Here is a 12,685-nt window from a genome sequence, read left to right as displayed (position 1 = left end):
TCATTATTTATGAACTGATAGGCCGAAATGATAACTCAGCAAAGACAACAAAGAAAACTTCAAGTTCAGCTAGCTCAATATATAATTAAAGTCATTCTGATTTCCGTTTACGTTTCAAATGTTTACGAGACTCAAACTGAAGGTGATTGATCTTCTGCCATTCCATAAATTGTCATTACAATCGAATAAGTTGACAAATTGCTTACAAGTACATTAAAGTTGATTTACAATTTTAATTAGACTTAATATTTTATTTTTAATAGCACAAAAAAAATAGAATAATAATTTAAAAAAATGTTAATAATCTTCTAGAAGCAAGAGCTTAGCGACAGTACGACAAATAAGGCAAAGAAATTTTGTTTTGATTAAAGTACGTTGAAAGCAAATTGTGCTCTGCTAAGATTAGGAATATCTTAATTAATATTACGCTCTTAACATATAAAAAAATGATTACAATCTTGCAGATAAATTATAAACTCTAGATTTGCTTTAAATTTACTCTCCAAGCACTTACTTCCACTTCATAAATTTTAAAGCCATGGCAAATACGCGTATACTTGATATAGGCAATTTTAATGTGTAGCTAAAGTCAATTTTGATTTATGCTTAGCATAAGTACTTGGGCGTTTGCTCAGTTTATAGGTTATCGATTTTAAATTCAACGATTAGCATTTGTAATTGGAAAAGACGGCTATAAATAGTTTTGAATTTGGTTCCTTTTGATGTCGGCTTGTTTTCCCATTACCGAATTGACACACATCACGTATGTTATCCAGTATTCAGTATTTAGAGTGTATGTGTGTATGAGGTGTACGTGTGTGTGCATAAAATCCCCGATTTTCACATATCGCATTTATTCATACGAGCATAATAAATCTGTAGGCCAAGTCACCAATACGGCAAATGGCACCCCAGCAATTTTCGTCGAGGCGCAAGCAATTTTATTTTAATTTATCATCATTTGAGCGACACAAACACACACACACACACACGTACTCGTATTATGTGAGATACACACACACACACAGACATGTACAGAGTGTAAACACCCTCATACACTCGTAAACTGACACGACACAGACAGAAGCCGAGTTAAGCCCTCTTATTTTGATGGCAAAGCCAGCGCTGTAGATTTTTATTAAATTTTACACGTTGCCTCACCTGCTCACTCACCTCTTATTCACCTGTTTTGACTTGTATTGCAGCGAAATCTCATGGACTTGAAATATCCAACCGTGCTACCACCGAATCCTCAACTTAAGGTAAGCTGACACGTGCCACCATATACGTTGTTCCCATTCGCTTCAATTTGCTTTGCCTGTCCAATTTGACTAATGTCGAGACCCAATGTCAATACATCTGCAGGCGCTTTTAGTTTTTCACAAATCGGATAGCATCTGCGAAGTGGTCACCTTGGCCTGTCAGCGCCATCAACTGGACGTAACGCTGGTCAAATCCAAGGAGGAGGCACTGGACACTCTGCAAAAGTCATATGCCACCGGGCAGTGCTATCACCTAATTATAATTGATGCGCGCTCCACAAAAGGTCTCGATGCTGAGCACATTGCAAGGTGAGAGCTGACAGCGTTACGTATACGTAATGTGTCTCTCTATGAGCACAAAATAAATATTAAACAAAACTTTATCAAGGACATCGCAACTAACTTTGCACTAAACGTGTCTCTTCTTTCTTTCTGTATTTCTGTTGACAGAACAATACGTCATACACATGGACATCATTTAACGACAATAATTGTGGTCTGCAAGAAGAGGTAAGTGAACATTAACCTGGCTCAAACAGCTTAAGCTATATATGTATTTAACGACATTTTCATTGCAGTTTCTTTGAAAAAGATGATGCGCTAATTGCTCTATTGGACGCTGGCGTTAATAGAGTAAGTTTCAACATTAATTGGGGCAATTGCAACCAGCAAGAGGCAACAGTGAAAAGTGAAAATTAAACCAATTTTCTTTACAGTGCATTGCGGAGACAACTAACTTGGCCATGTGCAGCGTGGAACTGAAGCAGATACTGCACTCAATCATAAGACCCCATAATGTCATGTCCACTCAACAGGTAAATGCAATACGAGTACGCAATCAAGTTAATGCGATGCCCAGTGGCACGCCTGACCAGCTGACCAGTTGCCCAGGTGACCAGCTGTCCTGGACGCATTAATTCAATTAAATGGCGCAACGTTGCTGGCGTTTTAATCAAATTGTAAATGTAAACCGCAAGCCTTTCGCTTCTCTTCTCTTCTCTCTCTCTTCTCTCTATTCTCTCTCCTGCTCCCACCGACCTCAGGCACTCTACACGGCCCTGCATCGGCTGAAGGAGGTGGTGCTCATCACGGACGACGTGCTGCGCATACAGTACGCGAATCGTGCCACGGAGCGGCTACTCAATATGCGGCTGGTGAGCGCCTAGTCCGAGTCAAAGCTCTACACTGAAAATAAAGACCAGCTTCTAAAATCAAGAACATTCTTCTTAAATGATTTGTTCTTAAAATAAGAACATTTTAAGACCATATTACTAATACTAAGAATATTAATCTAACAAATCAAAGCTCTTAATACAAGAATAAAAATCTTAAATTGTTAGGAAAATATTAATATGTACTATTTCATATAAAATACAAATGGTGGCCCCGTGGCGCCGGCTCAAATCCCACTCGTAACAAATTAACATTTATAAAAATCAGGAAATGGTAATCATTATAGGTTTTATTTTAAAAATCACGCTTTAGTGATTATATAATGATTTTTACAATTATCTTTACCGATAATCTTTACATTTGATCAAAAATATAAAACTCAAAACTAATGATTATAAATTATTTTTATTTTTTTAGCTCAAAATAAAACTCAACAATAGTTCATGACTACTGTGTTAAAACTAACCATAAACCATAAACTATTGCTGAGTTTTGTTTTGAGCGCAAAAAAGTAAAAATCATTTACAATCATTATTTTTGAGTTTTATTATTTTTTATCAAAAATAATCATTATTTACGGTCTCGGATGAAATTACCAAGACAGAATAAAATGTATAAACTTAAAATTTTTTTTATTTTTTAATTTTAATTTTATTTGAAATGTTCTTGAATCCAAGATGTGTTTTCTTGATTTAATAATTTTATGTTCTCGACGCATTTTTTAGACCAAAATTCTTAGTTTTGAGACCAATATCTTGATTTTAGAACAATTTTTTTTATCAGTGTACACCCTGCCTCGGGTGCAATTGCAGGCATTAATGAGATTTCCATTTTGCTGTCCAACAACAGGACGAAATAATTAGCAAGCCATTAGCCGACATTTTCGTCTCGGACCTGTCCACCATCAGTGAGCAGGGCAAGAGCATCAAGGAGTTTGATGGCATACTGACGGTGCGCCGCAAGAATCAGGAGGGGATTCCCATGCACGTTCGTGTCGTTCCTGTGGCCTGCATTGGCAGGTAAGTGCCACATAGTTGACATCAAGCACCGTAAATGCATCTCAATTGTAATCTGTGCCTTCACAGTGCACCCACACATCTGATTTTCAACTTTGATATACCCGGTGGCGGTATGGACTTCATTGCCACGCTGCCACAACCAAAGGAGGCGCCACGCGGCTCTCTGCACTCGGTGCGCCGCTGCAGCTTCGATGTGCGATCCATTGCCTCCGATGGACTGCGGCGCACTAGCCTGGCCAAGCTGACATCGCTGCCTCTGGAGGCGCCCATCACCAAAGTATGACTCCATTTTGTTTTCCCCCCAATTGGTTTTGACGAAAACTGTTGACAGACAGATGCCCCCATCCACCACATTCCTACATTCTCCACATGCCCCATCTGACTACATCCGAATGCTTACTGTGCCCCATGCCAATACTAAATTATCGTCCGTGTCCGTGGTGTGAGGGTGTGTGTGTGTACATGTGTGTGTGTGTGTGTGTCATGATTTCGTCCTGCCATGCAGCATCAAAAGCAATTAGAAAGAGCCAGAAACAACCACAACAACAACGCACCACAAATACAACGCACTCACCCACACTCACTGACACAGGCAGCTACAAAATTTAAGTTGATTGGAATTGTGTTCTACTAGTTCAAAAGCTGATTTAGTGGTTCATAGAACTGATCACGTTTGCCAATTAGAAGTCTCAAAAATCTAAATACAGTCATAAAAGAAACTAATGTGCTTTCTTCACTATAACTAAACCAATTTCACAGTATCGTAAATATCAAATTAAACGAAAAATACTTCTTTCAAATTTAAATATCTATTAAATGAGAAATATTTCTTTCAAAATTCTGTACACAAAAAATGGAAATATTTTGAATTCAAAAAAGAAATTTAAGAAGAATAACAGAAATTCAGAAACAACAACTGACCACTATGGAAATTCTGAAATATAAATAGCTTTGTATTGTGAGAAAAAAGAAATAGAATTAGAAGTACCCAGTTTTAAATTATGTATGAAAAAAAAATTTAAAATAAAAATAAAAAAAATAAGGCGGTTCTTTTGAAGAACTAAATCATTGGACTGAACGCAACACCAATTGTACCAAGATATCAAATTAATCAGTTAATAAGTCGTATCTAATGGCACACTTTTGTGTATTATTTGCACATTATTTAACGCTTACTAATCCAAATACTCAGTTAGTTTAATTGATTAACAGTCAACGACAACAACAACCACAACAACAACAGTTCTAAATTGCACAACTAAAACTATTGTTTTTACATTTATTCTCTTTTTTATCTCATATTGTTATGTTCTCTTTTTTACTTTTATGTTTTGTGTGTACTTGAACAATGAACCAACTCATGCTAAACTCAAAACACAATAATAATGATTATGGTTAATGATAATGCTGATGGTAATAATAATTGTACATATGAACTGGTTCCCTTCGTTCGCACGTTCGTTCGCTCCGCTCGCTCGTTCGTTTTGCTCGCTGCGCGTCGCTTGTAACAAAAAAAAAAATGAAACATAAAATGAATAAACAAACAATCAACAAACTCTGGTCAAAACCAACACACAAACTGCGCACTCGCATTTTAGATAATCAATTTACTATCACAAGTACAGGAGAATTGTTCAGCCGACGAGGCACGCCTCATCGACAAGGTCTTGGAGTTCCTCAAACGCGAGGGGCTCTACAGTCCCCAAATGAAAGAGATACGTACCGATGATCCCATTGCAACTGATCTTATTGGCGCCCTCTTAACGGTAAGCTGAATATAGCAACCAATTATTATACTCCCCTGCTAACATTTCCTCTTACAGGGTCCCAGTGTCTACTCGTCCCGTCGCAGCTCGAATGACTCCATCATCCGCACTGGCAACTCTACGCGTACAGCCATTGTACCCGCCAAAATGAAGGTAAGTTAACCAATAATTCCTTTAATCAGAGACCGAAAAAAAACGCGTTTTAATCAAAATTTTAACTTTAAGTCAAAGATTATTCTTTATTCAATGTACAGCATTTTTTGTTCTCAATAATTTTCATGAATGACTAAAAAAAATCAATTTTAATTCTTAATTCAAGACAGATTTAATAAAAGCCAGTTTTAATCACTATTGTTAAAGTATATAATAAAAATAAATAAGAAGAATTACTCGCGTAATTAACAGTTACGGACGCTGTTTTACATTCGGGTCGAATGATGAAAATGGCGTCGAATGTGCCAAATGTGCTGTCGTGGAAATAAGACATTTGATATTCACCCACAGCAAATCAGCTGTTCTGTTTCTGTGCACAAATTATAAAAAGCTGACAATAACCACATTTCAATATTTATTTTGATATTATAATTGGCGCAAATTTAATGCCTACCGTTTTTATTGAAGAAAACAGCTGGTTAAGGTGATAATTGCTTTTTTTCTTGAGTTTATTAATAAAAATCGGGCGTTCGATAAAAAAATACTGAAATTCGACGGGGCGAATGGCAAAAAATCTTAACATTCATTATGAATGAGCCAAAATGAAGTCCACATTCATGCCGAATGATGAAAATGGCGTCGAATGTGCCATATGTGCTGTAGTGGATAGCGTATTAATCCGACGAAATCGATTCTAATTGAATAATTTTATACTTTGCACAGGCGAATCCCATTATCATGGAACTGCTTGAAGAATCTCTAAGCTGGGACTTTGATATTTTCAAATTGGAAGAGATCACCGATTACCATCCGCTGTTATACTTGGGCATGGAAATTTTCCGGCGCTTTGATGTCTTTGCCACACTGAATATTGATGAGAACGTATGCAAGGCCTGGCTGGCGGTTATCGAGGCGCATTATCATAAGAGCAACACATATCACAACAGCACACATGCCGCAGATGTCATGCAGGTGTGTTGGATTCTATATGGCAGCATATGCTTATCAATGGCAATATTATCATTTTTGTTATCCATTTGCAGGCCACGGGCGCGTTCATCACACAGCTGGCCAACAGGGATATGGTAATGGATCGCATGGATGAGGCAACGGCCTTGATTGCGGCAGCGGCACATGATGTCGATCATCCTGGCCGTTCTTCCGCTTTTCTGTGCAACTCAAACAATCCGCTTGCTATATTATATAACGACCTAACGGTACTGGAATCCCATCATGCAGCCATTACTTTCAAGTTGACGCTGGGTATGAGTAACTAATCATCATGACATGCTTATATCCATATGTAATACCCATTTAATGCCTGCAGGTGATGACAAGATCAACATATTCAAGAACCTTGATAAGGAGACCTACAAGTCGGCGCGCAGTACCATTATAGATATGATATTGGCCACTGAAATGACCCGTCATTTCGAGCACTTGGCCAAGTTTGTTAGCGTCTTTGGCAGTGAGGTTGAGCCGCGTGAGGTGAGTTGAAAAGAATAGTAATGATAATGATAATGATAATGATAATGATAATGATAATGATAATGATAATGATAATGATAATGATAATGATAATGATAATGATAATGATAATGATAATGATAATGATAATGATAATGATAATGATAATGATAATGATAATGATAATGATAATGATAATGATAATGATAATGATAATGATAATGATAATGATAATGATAATGATAATGATAATGATAATGATAATGATAATGATAATGATAATGATAATGATAATGATAATGATAATGATAATGATAATGATAATGATAATGATAATGATAATGATAATGATAATGATAATGATAATGATAATGATAATGATAATGATAATGATAATGATAATGATAATGATAATGATGGAAATATTATACATTCCTTGTTTCCAGCTGGTGCAGTCAGAGGAGGAGACCTCGATACTCATGCGTCGTATGCTCATCAAGGTGGCGGATGTGAGTAATCCCGCCAGACCAATGCAGTACTGCATTGAATGGGCACGACGCATTGCCGAGGAGTACTTTATGCAGACGGACGAGGAGAAGCAGCATCACCTGCCCATTGTGATGCCCATGTTCGATCGTGCCACCTGCAGCATACCAAAGAGCCAGATTGGTTTCATCGAATACATTATACAGGACATGATGCATGCTTGGGACAGTAAGCAAACCCAACAACCCAGTAAACCGAAATAAATATACTAATTAAGCTTTCAATCTTTCATTTTTGCAGGTTTCATTGACATGCCACAGCTGATCACGTGCATGCAGATCAACTACTCACAGTGGAAGAAATATGATGAGCAGGGAGTTAATACATTGGCTGATATTATGGCCAAGCAGCCGGCTGTTGGCAACAAGCCGTCCAATTCTAAATAGCATACGGCTTTTCGGCGAGTATTCTCGGGTTTTCTGAAGCCGCTGCCGGCCCAGGCGCCTGCCACATCCACAATTGGCGAGAACGAAATGGAGGACTTGCTCTAGTGCTGGCGCAGCCGGTCTAGGAGCTGCAACTTGCGTCGCACTCTCTCGGCATAGGTCTGGCTCTTGTCTTCTTGTCGTTGGTTGCATACATATCTCGACTAAATAACGCTTCCACAACTGGTGTGTATGTGTGTGTGTGTATGTATGTCTGTGTGTCAAGGGCGGAAGGATCCTACACAACAAACACACACACACACAAACAAACACAAAACTGTCGCAAATGTTTGAAGAGCAAAAACATAAATAACAAAACAAAAAACAAAAGTTATTGGGCTGGACTCAAAATTTAATATTTAAGTAACATCGCAAAGTTTGTATGTATATGTTAATGTGCGTGAGTATGTGTGTGTGTGTGTGTGTGTGTGTGTGCGTGCATGAGTGAGTGTGCGTATGTTATTTGCTAAAAATATAATAAATACAAATAGAAGTCTAAACATAAACGTAAATACAAGAACTAGCAAATATAGTCACCTATTGCCCCATGGGGCATAGAGGCGTGCGCTCAAGAGTACCTAAAATGGTATTAAAGCATAATCAGCACATGCATATGCAGTAAAAAGGTCATATGTATGTGTATATATGTCTGTTCCCCCCCACCCCCACCCTATCACACACGATGACAATCTCTGTTAAATGGCAAAAATATCTACATACACATAGTTTAAATGTCCAACTATTTAAAATTAAGGCAAATATCAAATGCATAACTAAACGGCTGTATGAGTGTGTGTGTGTGTGTGCGTGCGCGTGTGTGTGTATCTGTGTTATTGCATGATTCACCAGGGATAAGATAAATGTGCAGAGCAAACGAACTATTGCTAGAATTAGACAAATATATCTACATACAAATGTATATCCAACTATCTGATTAGCAAAAGCAACAACAATTCGAATCCACAAACGTAACGTGTGAAATTCTATGGGGCCCGTTACTATTACCTTCTATCTACATAATATCTACTATCTAATATACCTAATAATTTAATTAATGTTGAATCAAGCTAATTGCAAAACATTTATGATTAAGTGAATCCTTTTTGAAATCTTTTTTATCTAATTGACTGAACAAATTACATATTATACATATAACAAGTAAATTAATACGAATTGATAATACGTTCTTGTTAAAACAGAAAAAGAAACAAAATGAAAAAATATTTAAAAAACAAAAAAAAAAAAGTGGCAAACTAATAAGTGTATACATAAAGAATATATACAATTTATATACAACTTTTACGAAGCATAAGCATATTCAAAGAATATATTTATATATTATTATTATTATATATGTATGTATTGTATGTATATGTGTATTTGTGTGTGTGTGTGTGTGCTGGACACGATACCAAACAACAATCACACTGTTATTTGTATCTGTTATAAACATTTTTGATACAGTTTATAAACACAAACCAAACCCAAGACCCAATTTCAAATTGCCAAATGGTACTAGGACCCATCATTTTTTAGGCCAAAATAGACAACAGTCGGACACAGATATAAGAGTGCATATATACATACATTTATTGTTGTTAATGTGTGTGTGTTAAACGTACGTTTGTGTATGTATGTAAATGGCATACGTACACATCTTAATAAGTATTTACAAAAACAAACAAACAAACAAAATCAAAGCGAAAAAGAAACAATTATTTTTAAATACGAGCTCTTTAAACAAATGCATCAAAATTTCTATTACTAAATACTTACAAGTAGATCGATCCAGATTGTTTGAAAACAAAATGGAAAACTTTATACAAACTACATACATACTTACGTATATTTGTTACTACATCTGTTTGCTCCTTGCAGGTTAAGGATTATAAATGTTAAGATTTAGTCAAATTTATTGTAAAAACAAAACAAAAACGCGAATAAAAAACGCAAATACATAATACAAAAAAAAAAATACCTTCTGTCTTTATTTTCTCCATAAAAGTCAACAAAATAGAAATGAGATAGTGAAATTTACATATCTCTCAATGGGCCAAGGTCAAAAATTAGAATATATTTACAAAAAATATGACTACGACAACAAACTTTTTATTTTAATTTGAGAAGTATACATATATCTCGAATATAAGACTCTACTTCCTTTTGTGTTAAGTTCCATTCATTTAGTTTTGCGTCAATGTTTGCTTGCGATCGGAATTCAAACAACCTGTTTATTAGCTTGCCTGGCTCGGCTTCGATTCTTTTGGGCCAAATTGCTGCCCAAAGGCGTACGCATAATTTCACCTCCGAGTAAAAAAAAAACAAACACAAGGTAAACAAACAAACTGTTGACAACTTGTGGTTAACACCACAGAGAAAAAAACTTTCTTTTACGGCTATAAGAGAGCACACCCAGTAACAAAAGGCCGACAGTAAAGAAAGTCTTACCTCACAACACAATCGTTTAATGCATTTCGAAAATCAAATTCAAAGACGACAGAAAACGAGTCTGCTTCCAAGCTGAATGCCGTTGCTGTGTCCATTATATAATGTGGACGTAAAGGCGTAAAAACCGATTGGAGATGAGCTTAAGACAAAGGAATCGCAAAGTAACAGTTTGTCAAAACTATAACTATTATAATAAAAATATCAAAAACAAGAATAATTTTTATTTCTGTTCGAAATTAAATAATAAGTGTTATTGCTATAAATTTTTATAAAAGTTTTAAATAATATTTTGGGCATCTATAATAAAAATAGGAAATTAATTATTACAGCGTAATTTTTTATTAAAAATTTATAAGAATTATGGTCTTTAACAGTCAATCTATCATTTTTTAAAAGTATAAAACAAATCACATTTATTTTTATAAAAACTCGAATTTTTTGAAGTAGCAGTTTGTCATTTGCGATCACGATCACAGTCACTTGAACATCGCTGAGACTGAGCGCAGTTTAAAAAGTTTCTGTTGAAAATTAAATAATAAGTGTTATTAGTTTAAATTTGTATAAAATTTTAAATGTCTTTAAGAAATATAATAAAAATGAGAAAAATAATAATTTCAAGTTAATTTTCTTAATTTAAACTAATCGGTAGGCTATAATTTTTTAAAAGTATAAAGCACAACACATTTATTTTTATAAAAACTCGAATTATTTTTAATGTAGCAATTTGTGTCTTGCGATCACGATCACGATCACAGTCACTTGGGCATCGCTGAGACTGAGCGCAGTTTGGAAAATTCTGCCGCTGATTTCTCACTGATCGGAGCTGCGTTTAATGTGGCTTCAACTGCAGAGCCGATCGGTTGAGCGCGACTGAAATTCGATTTAAAAATTTGTGTAAGCTTGAGACAGGTATTCGTAATTATTATCGTAATTATGCCACAGTCGAGTTTCTTTGCGAGGAGTGTGCCCTTCGAGCAGATCGACAAGCTGTCCATTAGCGGTGGCTACTCCTCGATTTATGCCAGCAGTGAGCCAGGAGTGCCAGTGGTGGGTCAGTGGGAGCATCGCTTCTGCCGCTTGGCAGACACTTTCCAACCAGTGTTGGATCGGGTTTATGAGTTCGAGGTGCGCGAGGATGATGTGTGGATTGTGACGCTGCCAAAGTGTGGCACTACTTGGATGCAGGAGCTGACCTGGCTGGTGATGAATCACTGTGACTTCGAAACGGCCAAAACTGTCGATCTGACAATACGTTCACCATTCTTGGAGTAAGTGCAGCAAAGTGTACTTTATATAAGTCAGTGATTACACTTACTGTCTGTAGATTTAATGGCGTTGTGCCGAATGTGCCACATGACACCATCGAGGCAGCCAACGGATTGAGCTCGCCACGTCTCATCAAATCGCATCTGCCTGCTTGGCTGCTGCCCCGTCAGTTGTGGACCAAGAAGCCGAAGATCATCTACGTCTATCGCAATCCCAAGGATGCAGCCATCTCGTATTTCCATCACTGGCGTGGCATGGTCGGCTACCAGGGTACAAAGGCGGACTTCATGCACTCCTTCATCGATGGCTATGTGAACTTTACGCCCTGCTGGCCACATGTACTTGACTTCTGGCAGCTCCGCCACGAGGATCACATCTATTTCACCAGCTATGAGCGCATGAAGACACAACTGGACGAGGTCATCAGGGATGTGGCACAGTTCCTGCAACGTCCTGTCAGCCTTGAGCAAGTGCAACGGATGAAGCAGCATCTGTCCTTTGAGAGCATGCGCGACAATCCGGCCTGTAATCATGCCAAGGAATTCGAGAGCATGAAGGCAGCTGCCGGACGGGAAGTGGAGGAGTTCAGGTAAGCAATGCTGCCTTTGGGTCATTGAGAATCAATCTGTACCGCTAAAAAGTGTTGATCAACATAGATTTGTGCGTCGTGGAGTTGTGGGCAGCCACAAGGATGAGATGACCGCAGATGTGATCCGAGAATTCGATCTTTGGTCCGACATCAATCTGAGGGAGTACAAATTGCACATGGATGACTTTGCAACTTACAGCAAGTTCGCCTACAATGAGCAAATCGTCAAGAAGTTGTTGTAAGAACGTCGATTAATCATTTTAATAGATTGTAAGCTACAGTGATATTCACATATGTATATTATACAATATACATACATAGATAAGTGTGTTTTTACTACAATTAAATGTATTTGCTATAAATAAATGAATTAATAAATAACATTACATGCATATTCACATAAAACAATAATATTTTCATAAGCAATTGCGTCTCTTAACGATATACTGCAGTTTTTCGAAGGCCGTACAGTAAACTATGCCTACGCTCACCAGTTACACTAGGTCAACTGATGTTGTTATCAGTCAACAACTCGAAACTCGTAATACCACATTTTACAGCTCAGTTATTC

General features: G+C 37.0%; 2 protein-coding genes across 7 annotated transcripts in view; both read left to right on the top strand.

The window, feature by feature from the left end:
- The window catches only part of LOC117785338 (high affinity cAMP-specific and IBMX-insensitive 3',5'-cyclic phosphodiesterase 8), a 29,574-nt gene extending 20,055 nt beyond the window's left edge, over positions 1–9,519 (top strand). For 2 of the 5 annotated variants that reach the window (XM_034623293.1, XM_034623294.1), the window contains 15 exons: positions 1,206–1,262; positions 1,366–1,571; positions 1,713–1,772; positions 1,841–1,895; positions 1,979–2,077; positions 2,306–2,416; positions 3,285–3,454; positions 3,521–3,731; positions 5,053–5,220; positions 5,278–5,373; positions 6,097–6,345; positions 6,417–6,636; positions 6,701–6,861; positions 7,287–7,554; positions 7,627–7,772. In XM_034623293.1, coding sequence (XP_034479184.1) covers positions 1,206–1,262; positions 1,366–1,571; positions 1,713–1,772; positions 1,841–1,895; positions 1,979–2,077; positions 2,306–2,416; positions 3,285–3,454; positions 3,521–3,731; positions 5,053–5,220; positions 5,278–5,373; positions 6,097–6,345; positions 6,417–6,636; positions 6,701–6,861; positions 7,287–7,554; positions 7,627–7,772 — 2,277 coding nt within the window. Of the gene's footprint in view, positions 1–1,205; positions 1,263–1,365; positions 1,572–1,712; positions 1,773–1,840; positions 1,896–1,978; positions 2,078–2,305; positions 2,417–3,284; positions 3,455–3,520; positions 3,732–5,052; positions 5,221–5,277; positions 5,374–6,096; positions 6,346–6,416; positions 6,637–6,700; positions 6,862–7,286; positions 7,555–7,626 lie in introns of all 5 variants that reach the window. The other 3 variants (XM_034623292.1, XM_034623291.1, XM_034623296.1) reach the window with 3 other exon arrangements.
- Positions 9,520–11,105: 1,586 nt separating this feature from the next.
- Positions 11,106–12,474, top strand: LOC117783813 (sulfotransferase 1 family member D1). 2 transcript variants are annotated; one of them, XM_034621358.1, is made up of 3 exons: positions 11,106–11,527; positions 11,584–12,114; positions 12,167–12,474. In XM_034621358.1, exons 1-3 carry the CDS (start codon positions 11,193–11,195, stop codon positions 12,354–12,356), a joined length of 1,056 nt encoding a protein of 351 aa, XP_034477249.1. In that variant the 5' UTR covers positions 11,106–11,192; the 3' UTR covers positions 12,357–12,474. The 2 variants fall into 2 exon arrangements, with proteins under 2 accessions (XP_034477249.1, XP_034477250.1); XM_034621359.1 differs by having other exon boundaries at positions 11,111–11,527; positions 12,182–12,474.
- The last annotated feature ends 211 nt before the right edge of the window (positions 12,475–12,685 follow it).

This window comes from Drosophila innubila (assembly GCF_004354385.1).
Source record: "Drosophila innubila isolate TH190305 chromosome 2R unlocalized genomic scaffold, UK_Dinn_1.0 1_C_2R, whole genome shotgun sequence".
Lineage (NCBI taxonomy): Eukaryota > Metazoa > Arthropoda > Insecta > Diptera > Drosophilidae > Drosophila > Drosophila innubila.
The sequence above is the reverse complement of the archived record's forward strand: the minus strand, read 5'-3'. Positions and strand labels throughout refer to the sequence as shown.